A 20,971-nucleotide genomic window follows, 5' to 3' on the forward strand; every position below is an offset into this window, starting at 1 on the left:
AAAACAACATTCTGTCCAATGATTCAAATCTCAAGTTTTTCAAAGATGCGAAGATCAATGGAAAACAACTGAGAAGTTATGTAGACTTGGGAAGTCAGGTGTGTGCTCTGCGCGATGATTGTATTGCTCAGTTGCGTTTGAATTGTAACTGGGCAAATACCAAAGAAATTATGGGATATGGTGGTGCAATCACTGCAACCTTGGGAGACGTAGATGTGGATTTGGAAATAGATAGTGTTGTTGCCAAAGTGACACTGCAGATAGTCCCCAAGGAAAGTCAGGAAGTGCCTTTGTTGGTGGGACATCCGTTCACGGAGCAAGGACATATCCAAGTAATCAAAACCGCGAATGAACTTCTAATTCGTGAAGTACCTGTGACAGAAAATATATCGACTTCAAAAGTGGCTCTCTGGGCGAGAGATATGTCGGTGATACCGAATAACTTCTTGGGACACGTCGTCGTAAGAAGTGATGTACGCGAACGTGAACTTTGTGTGGAAGGTGGGTTACGCGAAATCGGAGGTGTCGTGCCGAGATGTGTGGTAACCACGGATAAGGAGGGTGAAGCAGTATTGCCCGTCCTAAATATCAGTGGCAAGGACGTTACCGTCAACAAGAACGATAATGTGGCAAGAGGTGAACCGTGTCGCGAAGGTACTCGCCGAGTCGAAGTCAACGATGACCCGATTGACGTGTCCGAGATCAATACCGAACTAAGTGGTGATGAATTACTTGAGCTACAAGGATTATTAGTGGATTTTAAAGACTTAGTGGCTCGGAATATGCGTCAATTGGGGTGTACCAACGTGTTGGAGATGGACCTGCATCTGACAGACGACCAGCCAGTTTTCTACAGGCCGTACCGAATGTCATTCAGCGAACGTGGAGAGGTACAACGCATCGTCCAGGAATTGAAGGAAGCCGACATCATCGAAGAAACGGACTCACCGTTTGCAAGTCCAGTGTTGTTAGTGCGAAAGAAAAGTGGTGAGTTCCGGATGTGTGTGGATTACCGTGCGCTCAACAAGAAAACTGTGAAACAGCACTACCCTCTACCCCACATCGATGATCAGCTGGACCGCTTGCGAGGTCAGGTATATTATACGAGTTTAGATTTAAGTGGCGCCTATCACCAGGTGCCGATGTCGAGTGATGCGCGCCAGAAGACGGCATTTATAACACCTGATGGAGTGTATTGTTTTAAACGAATGAGCTTTGGATTGGCCAATGCTCCATCAGTGTTTCAGCGGTTAATAAATACAGTACTTGGTAACTTAAGGTATGATACCGCAATGGCATACCTGGATGATGTCATAATACCGTCAAAAACTGTAAGTGAAGGATTGGCCAAAATCAAAGATGTATTTGAACGATTTAGGCATGCTAACTTGACATTAAATTTAACTAAATGCTATTTCTTTATGAGGAAAATCGAATATTTGGGCTTCACAATTTCGGAAAAGGGTATTGAACCGGGCGAAAAGAAAGCGCGAGCTGTGGCTGAATTTAATGTCCCGACAGACATTCACAAGGTCAGGTCGTTTTTGGGTCTAGCTAGTTATTTTAGGCGGTTCATAAAGGGATTCGCTACGGTTGCCAGACCATTGAGTGATATGTTACGCAAGGGCGAGATGTTTGTTTGGGGAGACGCCCAACAGGAGGCATTTGACAAAATCAAAGATTTATTGGTAAACAAACCGATTTTAAGTGTCTACGACCCGGCAGCGCGCACTGAATTGCACACGGACGCGTGTAGTTTAGGCTTAGGTGCAATCTTATTACAAGAGCAGAAGAACGGAAAACTGCTACCAGTATCATATTACAGTCGGAAAACAACTCGCGAAGAATCTCTATACAGTAGTTACGAACTCGAGGGGTTGGCGATTGTTGCAGCTTTGGATAGATTTCGGGTTTATTTATTAGGGATTCCATTTGTAATCAGAACGGACTGTAATAGTCTTAAGTTGTTGGCGAACAAGAAGGATCTGAATCCTAGAATCGGGCGCTGGTTTGTAAAATTATCCGAATACAATTACACCATCGAATACCAAAAGGGGGAAAATAATCAAGTAGCAGATGCGCTTAGCCGTAACCCTGTAGAAAATGCGACTGAGGTTCCTATTAACGGGTTGCCAGAAATTTTGGGAATCACTATTAACACCGACTGGGTGGCCGCGTTGCAACGAACGTGTGATGAGACAAAGGCGGTGTTGCAGTTGTTAGAGACGGGTGATCGGGCGACTCATGAAAGGTTCACTCTCTATAAGGGGCGGGTTTACAGAGTTAAGGGTTTAAAGTGGAGGTTGTACGTACCAGTAGACTTACGTCAAGAGATTGTGGATCAGATACATCGCGAACTGATGCACTTGGGGATAGATAAGACTCTTGCAAAGTTGAAGGAATTATACTATTTTCCTAAAATGCGGGAGTTTGTTGCGAAAAGGGTTAATCGCTGTATCAGCTGTCTGTTTTATAAAACTCCTAGGGGAAAACCACCGGGTTACCTACATCCTCTGGAAAAGGGAAAAACCCCTTTTCAGGTGATACATATGGATCACTTAGGACCATTTCCGACTACGAATAACGATAAAAAGTACGTAGCAGCCATAATTGACGGTTTCAGCAAATACGTGGTTTTACGAGCAGTCGCAAGTGTCGGAGCCGAGGAAGCCGTAGATATGTTGCGAGATGTTATTTCTCATTATGGAAGACCAAATCGACTTATTACAGATAGGGGTACTGCGTTTGTTGCTAATTTATTTGAAGAATTCTGCACAGACCATCATATTCAACACGTACGAATCGCTACGGCAACTCCGAGAGCCAATGGGCAAGTGGAAAGGTTAAATAGTATGATTGTATCATGTACAGCTGCGGGGACATCTGAGATAGATGCAAAAGATTGGGATGAAAAATTATGTGAGGTACAGTGGGCGATAAATAGTGCAGTGCACAGCGTAACCAAATGTACTCCGTTTAGCTTGGTACACGGGTATGAGCGCGAGGGATTCGGCGATAATCCATTACCAGATGAGATTCGCAGTATTAATAGGGAGATCGGTACGGGGGTTGAAACCAGTAAAATTCCGCTTTCGGTAGGATCACGACTTGAACAAAATAGGGAAAAGATGGCTAGACAGTTTAATAAGGGTCGTAGAGAGGCACCAGTTTACAAAGAAGGTGATCTAGTTCTTGTGCGGTCTGAAGCTCCAGCCACGGGCGAAAGTCGTAAGTTAGTACCAAAGTACCGAGGCCCATACGAAATTGTGAAGTTCATTGGTAATGATAGATATGTGATACAAGACATTGAAGGTGAACAACAAAGTAACCGTCTTTACAAAGGCATTATAGCAGTAGATAGGTTAAAATTGTTACCTGTTTAAAGAAGTTAATATTTTTAGACGTATTTTGTAGTTGAGAATTTTGTAGCAGGTGTTTAGGTTACGATAGAAATGTATGGTAGGTTTGTTTTATGTTTTGACTAATGACCATCTGGAGAACGCCCTCGAGGACGAGGACTATGTCAGGAAAGGCCGAATTGTTACAATATTTTTTAGAATTAAGAAAAAAAATAACATAGCTGCATGACCCCGGCGTTTGACCCCGAATTAGCTACCCCGCTTTTTTTCTATATGTGTCGTTCTGCTTCATTTACACCACGTTGAGGGTGTAAAGGAACCGAACTTTATTTTATGCTAGTTGGTAGGTTATGGATTATTGTCCAGATGTTGCGGTCTTTGGTGCATTCTTAGGATTAGGTAACTGCAGCTGTCTTAATTGGTTTTTTGCATAATATCGACCCCAACGAAGGGTCTCAAGTTTTGTAATAGCCCGCCTATAAAGGGGGAGATTTTTGTGTATGAAAAACAGTTCAGAATTAAAGTTTGTTAAGGAAACAAGTCTTTGATTGCATTTTCTCCGATACGCCTTACACTTTATTTGAAGTTTGAGTTTCACTGGATCCTGACAGAGAAGTGAAGAGCTCAATATTAATTTATCAGAAGTGGGATAAACTATTTTTCTTTAATACTTCGTATAGTATGTCATCTGATGCTCGTAACTTACCTTGATGGCGTCTAAAATGGCTACGGATGATATCAGAATGTTATAGACGGGCGTTTATTATTGTTTGGAGTTTGACATCTATCAAAAGAGCTCCTAAAAAGTAGATTGGAATCTGTTCCGTTTATAGCCCGTGGAAATTGAAAATTTGTTCCGGTTTTACCTAAGCACCACTTAAAATATCGAGACGTATTTTTAAATTAAGAGAAAATTTTGCAGCAGCTGACGGATGAAATTTAGTCTTCGGTTGATCCCGTCGTACGATTATCTGCTTCCTTTGCCGAGCTTCCCGCATACTTTTCTACACTTTTATCTAAATGTCTTCGATTTTTCTCGCCCCTAAGCAAGATTTATTAACATATGAAGACAGGGGGGTCGAGACAAGAATCGCGTTTTATGTATCGCTAATTCTGATTTATTAAAGGAATTTTTGTAAATTACATAACCGATTCGGTGGCGTGTTCAACACTAATAAAAATACATCGCTGTGGTTGAAGAACCCATTAGAGTGTTGTCGACATGATTTTAACGCAACTTTCAACACATGTGCTAATGAAGCTCCACAACAATATTTTTTTGTTAATGTGGCGGATGGCGCGCCAGCCACGAATCAAAATATGTTTTGAATTTAGACGTAAAAGGGAACATCACGAATTTATCGAGATTGTTATTCGGACAATAATGTTCGACTGCACTTAGCTTGTAACGTCACAAATAGTGTGACGATGCCTGTTTCGAAGATTTATCGACGCCATAGAGATTGCCTGACCTCAATCTAATCGAAAACGGTTGGAGTGTATTTATAAGGCCAAACTCGATCGTTATGTGTTTGCTGGCCCGAAAATTATGGAACATCTAAGAAATTTATCGACGGAACTTGGGCTATCTCCATTTCTACTTGCCACATTATTTTTTCACAATATCCTTAACTTCCTTGCAGTCGTTTATTTCACCGTGAAATTTTATTAATCTCTATCCGCATTAGGGGGCTGTTTTTAGGCATCGGAAAATTGAAAAAAATGCAAACGTTCCGTAATATAAGGAAAACATTTTCACGGCAATTTATAACCTCGTGCCTCCTGTACGTTTCCATTATCTTTAACGATCAGTTGCGTTACTTTTCGCAGTGACTGTTCCCTAATCCGTCTTGAGATTAATGCAAACGTTGAATAAATAAGCAAACGTGTAAGTCGGCACGCTTTTTTAATCTGGAAATTTTGATCGGAAAATAAATTGAAAGTGTTGGATAGTTAATAAGGTTTTGAGCGATCCAAGGTAAACGTGTTATATTTAGGTCTTCGGGAATAGATTTGATGGCACAGTCGCCTGATGTCTCAAAATGGCACCGTAATAACCGAGTCTCATGTCAGGAAAATATTCCACGCTATCTGTCCAATTAAAATAAAATTAGAACAGATTGTTTTGCGGAATTAAGACAGTTTCATCATATCGTACGAGCTAGAGGGAGAAACGCAGAAAGAAAATACAAAAGTTATCATGACCGCACCATCTGTAAACCAGCTGAAAATATGGGATCACGTACTTTATTTATTTGTTCTGTGGAACGTTTCAGCATCGGATCGACATGCTACATTCGGGTTATTGATAAGCCATCATATTTCCCATTCTTCTAGCCATTACGCTTTCCTCGAGCCGGTCAAAGAGATAAAACGAACACCAGATCGCAACGGAATCGCAATGTTTCTACAAGTAAAAGAAGTAGCAATTTGTATCATTGAGTAATTATGGGTTGGCAATTATCGCACATCCTGCATTCATGCGGGAATTCGCAAGATAAATGGGTTACAGTTACTCATTATTATTTCACTTTGAAATATGGTAGTCGTATGGAATTTAATTATATGCTCAGGTAAATTCGAAATAATGAAAAGTTTTTGTGAATGCGGATTTTTCCAGATGGAAATTAGGGACTGTCGTGAACGAGGATTTTGATAAATATTAATGTAACACAACTGATGTGTGGTGGACAGGTGGAAATGTGTTGTCGACGGGGTAGATTTTGTTCGTACCAAAATTACCGAATGAAATTCCAGGTGGGGGTCGATTTTGGTAAAATATTCAATAATTCGTAATCGAGGCACGTTCGAAATAATAACGTTCATATTTTAGCAGTGTTCGTTGCAAGTGGGAAAATCTCGTCGTTCGAGAAACTTATTTGAAAAATGTTTAAAACCGGCCCATACGAGAGAAAACTGTTATATCCCTGGATTTTCGTTCGGCAGTTTAGAATCCACGACCATTTCCCACACTCGCAAGCCCCTGATTCAATGAAACAATTGTCGTATTTCCAGGTCGATAAAAATTCCGGCCCAGAGGGCGGTCCGATAGTTTTCATCGAATAATATCGGAAGTGATCCCTTCGACGGGTCTCAATTTCAAGCTTTCCGCTTTCCGATGTCGAGATAATTGAATAAATAATTGAATTTTAATTCCCCCATTCTTAAATGTTTGGAAATAAATAAGGCTGTCAAGGAGGAGGTTCGGTCTTGCAGCCCCAACTTTGTTTGTCAAACTTCATCAATCCACAACTTTAAACTTGGTCAATGGAAACCAACTCACACACAAGCCCCAATCTAGTCCCCGTCTTTTACAAGTCGATCGACCGTCTATCCTCCGCATCAGACTCTATCTTCACCACATCTCGAACTTTTCCGGATTACCCCGTACCGATTTCTTTCACGTCGTAATTAATTGATGCAGCTTACACGATTTTAAGAAGTTTGTTTATGATAAGTCACACAAAGTTGGTGAAAAGTTGAACGCGGAGCTATTCAATCGGAAAGTGGTTCACCTCTTTTTGTGCGCTCTACTAAAACTTTGCTAAATAAAACCGGAGTAGTCGAACAGAATGGTTTTTTACTGCTGGGTAAAGAAGCAGAGATGAATTGAACTCACTTTGTTCGGCATTCAACCATCAGTTTAATCCATTAAATCGTAATTCTCGGCGATATATACCCTTAGGCTTTGTTTTAAAACCCCGATTTTTTTTTCAGGCTCTCAGTTTTTTTACTCGAATTTAAACGTACCAAGAACGCGGTATCTACGTCGAGCTTCGCAGACCTCGATAAGGTCCTCGTCTTATCAATGCTCCTCCTTTTGTTCCATCAAAAATAAAGCAGCATCTATTATTACATATTTTTTGGTCGACTGTTCTGTTGTCACTTCATTGTATTTGGAAGAATAACGAGGGTCAGAATGATAACCAAGGGAAAAATAATAAGGTGGCTGCCGACGAAATAATGATCAACTTTTTGTGGGCGCCGCCCTAAATAGTTAAGCTTACTGTTGTACGCGTAAATCCTCCCCGGAATCGGATTTGCACTATCTTAGTACGCCCCCAATCTCGATTTAATTAGCGTTTGATACGTGCTTTTTTCTTCTTTGTCAGGTAACAAGAGGTGGCGGGGAAAGCAAACAACCTCCGCGCACCGCGCAAATTGATCCTTCCGACATTCCCTTGAGCTTCTTTAGTTAACGAAGTGAATTATCAAATTCGGGGGTCTGGCGTGTTGTTTATCGTGAAAGGACCTAACGAACGCCCTTGTTATTACTACCTAAATGAAAGGTACACCGCCCATCACAAACACAAAACCTCAATTACTCCATTTGCTCAATTCGGATGATCCCGCAGTGTGTGGTCTCGTTGTGTTCAACAAAAGGGCCAGAATTCAAAATCGCAACGAAGTCGTGTCTTTGTGTTTTTAGTGGTTACTAAAACTACACCATTCCTGGATTTCTATGAATATTGAGGGTCTATCGGGGTAATTTCGTCGTATCAGCCATCACCGCCGCCCTCCTCCCGTAAACATGTAGATTTCTTAGCTGGCTTTATTGCTAATTGAATGAGAATGTGGGTCGCAGGTTCTGATAAACCCGAAAAATATGCAGAAATTTGTGACGTGAACGTCGTTAGCATTTTGCGACGCCTCCGCGGTCGAAGATCCGATTGTTGTCCAAATTACGTCGTCGTAAAGCTTTTTTTTTCAATTTTTTTTACACATTTTTTATGATGAGTGAACCAACACCAGTGGCACTGATAAAACCGCCCCCAGCTGATAAATTCACAGTTATGAGCGACCGCTATCGATCTCACTTCGTAAACTTGGGAACATATCGAGGTTGAGCGTGCCAATTACCGGTGGCGAAATCACAGAGGTGACCCAGTCTCCCACGAGATGCATCCGTAAGTTGGCCTCTACGACGGCAAATCTGACAAGCCGTCTTCCGCAAGGTATATTGTTACAGGACAGCTTTGGGAAACTGGAAGGTTTCGGCGGACATCGTGTTTGTCAATAGGTAATCGATGTTGTAATTAAATGAGCAACATTAAGAACGTAATGGAGGGACGAAAATAAGGAGAAACTGGCTGGTTGATGGATTAATTGTTGATGAGGTCAGACATTATGGACGACCGGGCCATAATATTTTATTAGACTCGATAGAAATGTATCTCATAGTCGATATTTGATGGGGCTCGATATTTCCTATTTTTACCCAACTAGGAAACTGGAATTGATGTTTCCGTTTTAGTCACATTCTCGCGATTAAAAGAAAATTAGATCGGTCATTTTCCAAGATCAGTAAAGCTTTCTACAAAGCTGTTTTCTTATTTGCCACGAATGGTAACTAGTTTGTGCAGAATTTCGTCAAAGAATTATTTTCTGTGGAAATCATTTCGTGTCGTCTCTATGAAGTCGAAAAATCCTTCCGAAACTCACAGTTGAGCTTCCAGTTCTTTGATCACGATTCTGTGAGTATGTACTTGCAATGCAAATATGTAGCTGCGAATACATATTTTAAATACCACCGCTCCGGCAATTTTATTAGGAGCAGTTCCTATTCATGCCTGGCAATCTAGGGCATGTATATTGTTTGCGTACTCGCCTGGAATATAAAAAAATGTAATATATTCTGGAATAATCTAGAACGAATCAAAGTCGGCGGTCGGCAAATAAAACTCACTGAACTGATTAATAAAATCACTTTTAAACAGTACATTCTTCCCGGTGTAGTCATCTTAGGTTATGCAAATTTGTTGTCTGGGTAATTCACGGATCATTAAATTTTTGGGTGGGTGGAAAATTGGTGTCATTAAAGTTTCCGTCTTGCGCTTTTCTAATAATTACATGTCACGAGAGCAATTCATTCGGTGGCGGTATCGCTGGGAAACACGTGGTTATCGCCACATTCCATCGGGATCTTGTGTATAATGTACCGCAAGTTTTTGAAGTGAAAACTTCTTTAAGGTGGTCGCAACATTATTCCCGGGAAGTGTATAGTTTCACGGTTACGCGTCACGCGTCACGTCACGCTCCGAGGCGAAAGGGTCATTCGATTAAGTTCGGGGGAGCCGAGTTTAGCCGAGCGAGCGAGAAACTGTGCGTCACAGAAAGACATGACAAACATTGTAAATTCACAGATGGATGTAGTACCTATTTATCTAGTAAAACATATATGTATTACTTAAAATCAATTACGAACGTCATAGAAGTTTTCACTTCTGTCGTGCGGTCTTTAGCATACACTCTTTTTTTTTTAAACAGGTTTCGGTGTTTTATGCGAAAATTTGCAGTCAATAATTCCTGCAGCGAGAAGCGATCGGTCTGCGGCTGCAGTTGGAGGGGTAGAAGCAATGAATACTAGGCCTTAGACCGTGATGTATTGGGGCTTTTTGTCATCCCAGCCCTGGACAAGTTAACAGACCATGAAATTGATGGTAGCGTCTCTAAAATTTATACATTCGGACAGATTCGCCAGGGGTGGCTTACGTTTATTATCCTACCAACAAAAATACTCAAATTACCGGACGACGTCTTCGGAAATTTAGAACCAGTCCTGATGGAGAAATTTGGTTCCGTGAAGGGTGAAGCGCTTTATTATCCTTCAAGGATCGTAATAAAATTTTTAGCCAATAAGAAAACGAAGTAAAGTGCATTTTTGATAAGAAAATGTCTTGATCTGTGATATATTATGAGGTTAATGGTGTTACGCATCATATACCATAAAATAAGGGAGGGAAGCTTTTTGTAAGTTGCAAGTTGTTTCCCAGTTGAGAACAATGCTGCATGCCTTGCATGCTTCCCTTCCTCCTGCACCAACTTTATGCTGACGCCTTTTAACGGTCTCTGCACATTTTTATGGTCGTCCATGGACTGAATTGGAAGCGTAAATATTTCAAAAGCTTGACGGATGGATCGGACGACATTTCACAAACAAACGACGTAATCGTTTAATTTTTTTTTCTGAAGCGAATTCTTGTCGGGTCGTGGAGGGAAAACTGTTTAGCAACACGGATCCCGGAACGAGGAGATAACACAATGTGCCCCTCAGAAAACGTGAGATTTCTGAGTGAATGTTGACGGAGCAAATAAAGTAAAAATATCGTCGGAGGTTTCCAGTTGATCCATCAATGGCGGAATGAAAATGTCGTGTTTTCGATGTGAAATTCAAATGGCGCCCTGTAATAAATGACTCGAGGGGGGTGAGTGAATATAATTTTATTATGCGCAAACCGTAAAATATCGTAATACGCTGAAAAGTGAGGCGGCATTTATTTCTATATATTTTACGCCTAATGCTGGTTTATAACGCTGTTCACGTAAATGTTACTATAAAATTACCTAGCAATACATTTCTGTCACTGAGGCCTTTAATGTACGACCAGCACGTCCCCGTTACAATGTACAGTAATACGTTTTCTATAATTAATCACTTGCCTTCTTTTTGTAGACACAGAAGCAACATTTCAAGTCTTAATGTAAGCTAGCAAGGAGAAATAAAAATTTCCAACTCCACTAAACGTGCTAAATTGCGAATTTACTCCAACAAAAGCGGAAACGTGTCACTGACACTATTTTTCATCGAATATTATGTCAGCTCGGAAAGCTGCGAATCGGAAAAACGTTTTCTTTTTGTCAGCGTAGAAATGCAGCTTTTTAACGCGGTGTTAATTAACAGTCGGCTTAAATATGAATTGGAAATGTTTTTTTTTCCGGGGTTAAAATTTTAATTTTGAATCGGTTGAAGTTTCCTTCAATGTATACTAGTTATAGGAACGTTCGTTTTTCTAGTCGATTTGCACTGGATCCTGACATGCGAGACTGTCAAATGAAAATTAGATGGACAAAGGATTCTTTTTCAGTGTTCCTTTACGTGAATATTACTAATCACTAATTTAATATCCACGCATGGCCATAATATTAATTAAATCAAAATGGCAATTTGCCGAATTGAATTAATGTTTCATTAAATAATGTGGTCCATTTAGTTCTACATAATATGTAACAATAAAATTCGTTATTAGCCAAGAATTATAGCAGTAGATTTTGGTTAAACAAATGGTTAAATTAACTCAAGACTATCTTGATTAAAAGGTTATTTATTTTGAATTAAATCTGGCATTATTTATATGATTATGGAAATCTTTTTTTCTATTTTGCACCTATAACACAGTCAGTATAACACTCAAACGGGTTTCGAAAAGGAGCTCTTTTCGATACGCGTTTCAGGAACATTTACTTAAATTTTTAATGTTGGCAGTGACTCATAGTGAGTTGTTGCTACGTGATCTGCACTTCACGACATATTGTATTATACTCGTTTTATAAGCCATTTTGTCGCACTTGTTTGTTTATAGCACTCGCCGCTGCGCTCCTCGTGCTCTAAAAAACCCGTGCGACAAAATGGTATCTTATAAAACTCGTATAATAAATTACTATTATAGAACGTTATGATCTGGTGTATGCAATTAATGATAAATTATAATCTCCCATTTTGCGTAAAAATAACGTGGAAGAATGTGTTTTGCAAACAAGTTACTGCGCTTGGAACGTGAGACTTTATTGAAGATTTTCTGTATAATTTTGAGATGTTCATACCGGACTCGGTAGAATTCAGTGCCATCAACCACCAGAAAATAATTGAGGAAAGTCAGTGTTGGCTTTTAACTGTTTAATTGCTCTGTTATTGGTTTTAGAAAGAAACAAATAAACTAGGCAAAAATGAATTGGGAATTTTTTCATTTATTTCATAATACTTCAATTGTATAACGAATCTAATTTTAGGGGAGCATTACTGAAATTCCCGAGAGATCAGAAGATTCTGAATAGATATTCACATAGGGACCAGCCGTAATCTTTATACCATTAGATCGCTGAAACTTGCTTTTTTGCGATAAAATAATTGAAACGTTTACTAAAGATGTTTTTCTTGAGAACGATTTCTTTTAGTAAATACTGCAAACAAATTATGTTGTGATATCTTTTTCTGTGTTGTCCTAAATTCTGAATTTTTTTTTTACATATTCCGGTCTTTATTTACATCTAATGCAATGAATCAACAATAGTATATTAGGTATATCATTAAGAGTAGAAGTGAGTCTTTTTGTGCCTAGCCCAGAGATTGAAGGCCGAAACGCAGTTGAGGCACAAAAAGACCTTCTACTCTGAATGATATATGTATACTATGTTATCTTCAAGCGGATCACAAAAAAAAACATAAACATAACATAAAACATAAATTTTTATACTGGCGTTTAGACAATTGAAAGGGCTATCAGAATCAAGAAAAAAATAGGGGGTTTCCATTTAAAAAAAGTATCGATGACGTCATAACTCGAAAACAAATGACTGCTTGTAATTTTATTTTGTATTAAAACATGTATTTTATAAACTAAAATTGACCTGTCCAAAGATTTTTTTGAAAAAAATTTTGTTTAATTTTTAAGGAATGCTTTTTGCCGCTCATTGTATATAACATTGGCAGTGTTCGTGATTGTAATCAAATTTAAAGTAAGAACAAAAATACACAAAAAATACACCGTAGAATATTGACAGTTTAATCGTTGTCTTCAAAGGCAAACAAATTAAGTTCCATTAAGGTCAGACCCTTTAGCCTAATGTTGTCTAAGAATAATAAAATTTCAGATTTCAGTCAAGAGGTTAATGGATCGTAATTCGAACAGCTAATTTAATTATTATTTTTAGCTAATTAATGTTATTCTATCAAATGTTGATCGTTTCGAAACTAATTGACTATCAATATTCCACAAGAATAATATGTTTATATTTTTTTGTTTTTACTTTAAACTTTGTTTTCTCGAAAACTGTCGAAAACACATGTTCGATATATGGCTGCATTAAATATTTCAATGCTCCACCTAAACGGTACGGAAAAAATGACTGTCGATGACGTCGTCGTGTGAAAACAAAAAACGTTTGGAAAATTACAAAGATCTAAAAAAATTTTTTTTTAATTGGATACATAATTTCAATTTTATCGAATTTGTTCCAAACTTTACACTCGCATTGTATACAAAGCAACGTTTTGAATAAATTTTTTGTAAAACAAAAAATTATTTTTTCTTGTTCCGTAAGGAAATGGGAGTAGGATGAAAAGTGGTGCCCGAAATGAGATCAAATTCTGATTGTCTTCCTTTGCTCAAAATGTAGAGAAAAGAGTGCAGTGTCACAAATTCTGTTCATTCTGCTTATGAAATCTTTTGTAGCTGTCACCACATCCTATCGCAATTCTCAAGTTTAATTTCCAATTTGTGATTGAAGGTCATTTTTGATCATTGTATGCCGTATTTTTTTCTACAAAAAAAGTAGTATGTATTGTTTAAAATTAGCTGATATTAACTAAAGGGATTTGCTCTCTCAGCGGGCACAAGATCAACGGTGAGTGATCTTTACCCTTGATCAGATTTATGCAGGGTTATTGTAAACGTTTATAACATCGTAGTTGGCTGGGCGATTAATTTTAGGGTGGGCCGCTTCATATACTATGGCGGACAATAAATTTAGGCCGGCAAATTTCTGACATTTCAAAAAAGTCAATGCAAGCGACCATTTATTGTCATTATGACTGATGTCAGTTTGTCAAGCTGAAGGTTTTCAAGCTGTTTGGCGTTTCCTTCGCCCTTTTCGTAACTTACAGATCATGACGCACTAGCATAACTGATTTGTAGTAGTATTTCTCTCTGGTGCACGCTTCTTTTTACAATTTTAATTTTGATTATCGCTGTCACGATGACAAGAATGACAAAAATCGAAAATGGGGTTAGTTGAACATAATGCCAGCTTCACATTTTGATGTCAAGCCAATGACAGGCCGGCCTAAATTTATTGTCCGCCATAGTACTATTGCGGCCAAAAAATTTCGTCCGTCACTTTCAAGGCCCTGACATGAAGTGTAAACTACCCTTAAGCACCAATAACCTCGCTTTGTTATCGTTATTGTCATTTTGACAATCTGTCATTCAGTCCATCAGTTCAAATTTTGTGAATACAAAGGACAAGTTCCACTCTTACACAATTACCACACGACCGCTAGTCGCTAGTGGCACTAGAGACTAGAGGCAGACTTGCGGTTATTTTTGGATTAAAGTACCAAACAGAGAACCGTGGAAATTACACGAGTATGCCGTAGTTTTTAAAAAATCAAACGAAAAACATTAAGGCAAAGACAAGGAAATGAAACATTTATTTTTGTTTAAGTACTTAGCTAAATCAAAAGATAAAATGAATGAAGTTTAAAATCAATACTTGGTCATTGCTCCATTGGCGTCAATAACTCGTCTTACACGACGCGAGATGGAGAGGCATAAATCTCTGTGATAATTCCTATGTAATGATTGCCATGCATTAGTAATCGCAGTCAAAAGTTCTGCCCTATTCCGAATCACTTGTCGTTGTTGCAAATTACGAACCAAAAATCTGGACTGCGACTTGGCCAATCAAGAACGTTTATGCTACCATTCTGCTACCCTATGTGCTGAATGCATTGAACAATTGTCTTGTTGAAATATGAAGTTAAAATTCGGAAAAATTCTTGAAACTAAAGGCATCATCACGTCTTCAAGAATCCTAACATAAACATCACTGTTGAGCCGATCTTCTAGAGACAACATTAGCCCAGGTCTATCTACTAAAATCCATGCCTATATGTTTGCCGAAAATCGACCGCTCCTTTCCGTTGTATTTGCTTGTATTTACCCCTTCAACAGCCGTCATAAAAGGGCTATTGCGTAATCTATTGAGAAGCATATTATCTTCTTCTGCAGTAAATGTGCTAGGCCTCCCTGAGTCTTGGCGTCTTTCAATAGTTCCATTCCATCTTGTCTCCATTTCTGAGGAATGGACGAAATTGTACTTTTAGGTATACGAAGGTCCATCGAAATCTGAGCTTGGGACATTCCTCTTTGTGCAAGAGTTACTATTTTGATTTTATTAAAATTTGATACCGATGGCATTTTGCTTGACTTTCAAAAGTGACAAGTAAAAACATCAATCATAATGACAATAAGGAATGGACTACACCGATTTTTTTGAAATGACGGAAAAATGACGGCCGAAATTTTTTGGCCGCCATAGTACATATATACTGACATGACAGTTGACAGATTTCCGGCGGTAAAAACTACCGCCAATACGATCTACGATACTATAGTCCATTCGTTTTAAATCTTGGGTAAAGTTGTAAACTCAAAACGCCGTAAATTACGAAAGCGGCAAGTTTTCATTGTGTGGGTACTGTAAAGTAGTAATCCCTCTGTTCACATAAAATTGGTACCACGTCGTACTTTCACCATCTTATCGACGAGCAAAAGAAAGAGACCTTAAAGTATCCGCAAATAAAAAAAAAATAAAACACATTTTGCGATCAGTGACCAAAAAAATGTTAAGAGATTGTTGATTTTGTATTGGGAAACTTTGTATTTGAGAAATAAGATTACTAAATAAAGAAATAAGAGTAATTAATAAAGTATCCATTACATGTATACTTTAAAGTAAATTAATAAATAAAATCATAAAATACTTACATAAACAAATGGAAAATTAATCGTCATTTGAATCAAATTCATTAGATGATTCACCAGTATTGGCAACAAATATTACATATTGAGTAAAATTAACGCACTGAATTCACTTTACACAACACAAGTTATTTCTTGAACGGTACAACTAAGACTGTAATTGTTTAGTGGCTTAGGGCCGGCCGGTCCTGTATTTTTAAAATTCGGGAAAACCCCATTATTATGTACTTTCTGTCTACGCTTGGGATGTCTTATTATTACCTGCACCCGTCGTACAGATAAGGTAAGCAGAACATATTTATAGTACCTAAAAACAGATGTTTTACCGACGAATGCAAATGTATGTTAAATAATGAGCCACCCAGAACACTCGATATTTGTCTCAAGAAAATTCGCGGATACATTTAACTACAAGAACGCAATGCCCTCAGAAATTTAATGTTTGGGATGGTATTTTTAATAATCAAATTATTGGGCGATTTTAGTAGTAAATTTAAACAGAAACATATTTCGACATTTTGATAAATGTGAATAAAAATGTTTCTAATAACTTGACCATTTAACAAATGTTAAATTTAATCAATTTCTTAATGAAGTAGGTACCTGAAATCACGCAAAAACTATTTTTCATGTTAAATTCCTATGGTCAGGTTTGGTAGTTGACACTCGGTACTGAACACAGTTTTAGATTCACTGAGTCACTATAGTCTGTCTATTACGAGGCTAGCGGCACATCCAAAATGGGAGGAGGGGATTGAGTAAGCGTAAATTTTTGTTCGTTTAGTTTTGTCTTCCATATACATTCGTAAATACACACATAATATTTGTTAATTTCAATATTAATGAATTATTTTGTCTAAAATATAGTGTATTAATGGACCTCATTAATACACTATTTTTCATTAATCAACGATTCTTGCGATTTTGACGTTTTGATGATATTTTGATGTATAAACAACCTCGAACATGCATTGTTTGCACTTACCAGCACTGCAGGAGGTAGTGCAGCAGGGTTTTCTATATTTTATAGCTCTATAACTGCACAATTACGAATTCACTTTTTCAAAATCCGACCTTTTTGGTTATAATTCGCATGTCATATTTTTCAAGGGTAACTAGGTTTTCTTAGCAACCGTGATTTTTACGTGAAATTGAATCTAAATGGAGTTGACGTCTTCGGACGTTCGTTGTGGAAAAGTGAATAGAAAGTGTTGAAAAATTTAAAAATGGCCTACCCTGAGAAGAAAAAAAGGATGAAGGTATTTTATAAGGTCTCATCTTTATCGAAAAAGATGAAATTGGTTTTGATTTGGCTTTAATTTGAAATTTTGTCACAAAAAAAAGTTTGCGGTCAACGAAAACATTTTGTAATCAACTCATTTGTTAATGGGCGATTAATAATCTCAACTATTAAAGGCACTCATTCGCTACACTCGTTCGTGCTATAAACAGTTTCGATTATTAATCGCCTTCATTAACAAACTAGTTTATTAAATAACTATTAATGTACTTAATTTCGTCTCGACTTTCGTTCTCGCAGTTTTGTTCATTCTGGTTATAAAAAAATAGTGTTTCCATAATTTTTTCAGGATCAAATAGTTTATTGATAAAAGAGAGCACACTCAGTCCAGAAACTGTGCCCGGGATGTCCGCCTTTCAAGATTAAGAGTCTCATGTTCCGATCCTCCTCATACATTTTTGAGCACAAGTGATGCAATTACGTTACATTACGACCCCATAATCTGTGTCGTAATTCAATAGCCGTCATTTGTAAAATTTGATGATTTCGAATCCCATCAGCTGAATACATTATCGTTAATTAGAGTGAATTACATCCGAGATCATGTTATACAAACTTGTCTTTCACTCTCATTTTATTGTAGCGCATGGATTAATCCAGCGCCGGAATAATTAGCTATTTCCCCAGCTGTAAATTTAACAGCCACAGACGAGACAAGAAAGACACGTTGATCAACAAAAAAAAAACAAAATAGGTAACCAGTTCCGACCTAGATGGGCTGAAATTTAGGAGTCGTAATTTGGGGGGCGAACATCGCATATGTGCGCTTCCCCCTTGTTTCAGTCGGTTTTAGCGAACTTTCAGCGAGTGCGGCATAAAGTGCGCGGGGTTCCATGTATCTCGAGGTAATTGTTGTTTATAGCCCATTATATGTATTACTTAGTGCCGCTCGAGCTTCCCCACGGCGACCCCCATTAAGCAGGGGCTGCGACTAAATATTGTTAAGTTTTGTTGATAAATTATTATTCAACAATTACCATAATTAATGATTCCGCTAAATTACCTGTCCGGCGCGCCGCAAAAATTTGAACAACATAACAAATTAATCAATGACGTCGTTTCTATTAAAACGAATTAAGATGGATGGCCGCGAGACAGTTTAATTCGCGTTGGGGTGGCTGCCCACAACAATTTTAATGCGTCTTTATTGAAGCCATCAAGTTGACCGTCCACGGACTGACGCTGATGCAGATCCATGATCAGTGGGGTTGATGATTTTTATTGGTCAGGTGGCGCGTTGATAGATTTCGCACAGTCGTCGATTAATGTCTCGGCGAAATCGCTGCAATATTTTAGAGGATTGTGCGACGCCGCAGGGGGTGCCATGTGCAATTGCCCTTAATGTCCTCGTGCACTTCAGCCGTTTATGATCCGTTACAATATGAAATTGATTTGATCATTTTATTAGTTCGTAATTGCGCGATCGTGCCAGCCAATAAATGGGTTCGCATTGATATTAATTTAATTTCGTTTTTTTCCTGGGATCAGTTTAATATTCGCCGTTAATTGGTCGGATGTGTTTGTTTCAGCGGTGTGTGCACAAACCCACCCGTCACTGGAAATTCAACCCAACAATGGAGGGGTCAATTCCGTCCAAATTGGAGCCAGTATTGCGTTAACATGTAAACCGAACGTCGACGATCCCAAACTCATCAGCCAATTAGAGTGGAGGGATCCCATAAATAGAAGGATAGAAAACACCAATCGGGCGAACCCGATTTATGTACAGGTAACAATTTTCACTAAGCTTTGTTTTGCGTGGGTTTAAATCGGCCACGCTCCGAAATAATGATTCGGTCTTTTGTCGCTTGTCCGTATTTGCCCTGGTCGAGTTTATATTTTCATTCTTTCGCGTTTTAAGCCGTTTATTCTTCGTTACGTAGGTTAATTGATGATGAAAATACCATCAAGATCTTTGCGGAGCTTTATGTAATAGGCGACGGTAACAACTCGACAATGAGCGACCGAGTTCACAATATTTTAAAAATAAAAATAAAATTTGCTTCGAACATATTCCATACTAGTATAGTACTCTTTGGACTAGTTGTCTGTTTGGTGCTTTGTCGCGGTTTTCCTTTGTAAGGGAGATTCATTTTGAATCTCATTCCTTCTACTGGCACGTAATTATTTTCCCTTTTACATATTTGCTCATGTGGATTTTACGAATAAAAATTCAATATCGCGATTGTGCCTTTCGAATTGAAATGAAACATTTTAAAGATTTTTCTTTGCTTTTATTCCTCGGGTAATAATCGCCGCTATTATAAACAAAGCTTTAATTTGCATGAGATTAAGTCGACACGCTTTTAAACTCAGGTCGTTCCACATTAATTTAGGGATTTCTTTAATGAACGCATTCTGGGGCTTTGCGTTTTTGTTTTAATAAAAAAATTGCTAATAACGTTCTGTTTAAACCAGGACCCCGAATTATACATATTTTTCCATTGCAAAAACGTTTTTTATTTTGGAGAATTCTTACTCGCAGTTAGGTTCTTAATTAAAAAAGGATAATGCGAAGTGATAAAAAATTAAGAGAAAACCTAGGAAAATGTATCTATTGAAGGATAAAATCAATCAAAAGTAGCGTTAATGAAAAGCAGTGGAGTAAGATAACAGCGTTAAAGAATTAGAGTAAAAAAACTAATAACGCGGATGAAATAAAGAAGAGTAGAATAAAATATGAGGTGAGGTTTCAGGCCGTAATGAAGTAAGTGTGGGAAATTGAAAGAATTTTCGAAGGAGATAATGTGAAAAAATTGGAGTTGTAAAACGTGCAAATTTGGAAAATACAAAAGCAGAGGTTGAAAAGTCCATAATAATGAAACATCAACATACAATGAAAACAAAAACGTAGGAAAAAAATTGCCAAATTAATTAATCAGGTGGGTGTGAGAGAATAACCAAAGAAAAAATATATCGAGGTTTAAAAAAAAAGATATGGTCAAACAGACCGTGGTTTCGTTTTTCTTTTACAAACGCTTGTCCTGTAGCAGGAATACTTTTGACATGTTCTCCATATACTCGTACATAACCTCATAGTTCTAATCATTTTGCACAACAAAAGTAAATTATTAATTAACAAAATATTTACCCTCACTTTCAAAACGTTTTGCGTTTCAGCATACTGAAAATATTTTTCACCATCTGTGGACTGTTTATTTTTTCAGTTTCTTTATGCATTGTGTAACTTTTTTATATTATTAATTGGAACCGAACTCAGTGGAGTTCATCATGGTGTAATTACATAATTCAATAATTGCCTTGAAATTTCTTTTCTGATACGGTATCGCATCTTAGCAGACAGTTAATTCTGAATAAAAATAAATTTATTATGGTTAAAAATATAGATCCATTTATTCTCCTTGCACGAATTGCTGCCCGCACACCTGTCTTATCCGAATGTAAAGATGCTTTAATTAACTCTTGAAGCATTTCTCTGTATTCATCATTCTTCTCACATTTTTAGAATGAACAAACCCTGTTGTATAAAACCATGCCTGGTCCGTAAAAAGAATAATTCCGCAACATTGTATTCATTATGTAGAATATTTAGGATAATTCACAGGAATATAAACGTTGTGGGAGATCAGTTGGGAGTAGCTCTTGAAATACAATTACTCGCGACAAGGATAAAGATGCAAATCCTTTAGTAATATGTATTGTACGTCACGTGTCGAAAGATACCTTCATTTGTTGCCACAGAGGACGAATTGGAAGTTTTCGGTTTATTTTTCATAACTCTTTGAACTGTTACTAGAGTAGCTATGTAGTGA

General features: G+C 37.8%; 1 protein-coding gene across 4 annotated transcripts in view; it reads left to right on the forward strand.

Moving 5' to 3' along the window:
- The window catches only part of Fas2 (fasciclin 2), a 96,962-nt gene that overhangs the window by 57,607 nt on the left and 18,384 nt on the right, over positions 1–20,971 (forward strand). For all 4 annotated transcript variants that reach the window (XM_069050071.1, XM_069050072.1, XM_069050074.1 and 1 more), the window contains exon 2: positions 18,728–18,927. In XM_069050071.1, the coding sequence (XP_068906172.1) occupies positions 18,728–18,927 (200 nt within the window). The remainder of the gene's footprint in view (positions 1–18,727; positions 18,928–20,971) is intronic.

The sequence above is a fragment of the Tenebrio molitor genome, chromosome 6 (genome assembly GCF_963966145.1).
Source record: "Tenebrio molitor chromosome 6, icTenMoli1.1, whole genome shotgun sequence".
In the NCBI taxonomy this organism is placed as follows: domain Eukaryota; kingdom Metazoa; phylum Arthropoda; class Insecta; order Coleoptera; family Tenebrionidae; genus Tenebrio; species Tenebrio molitor.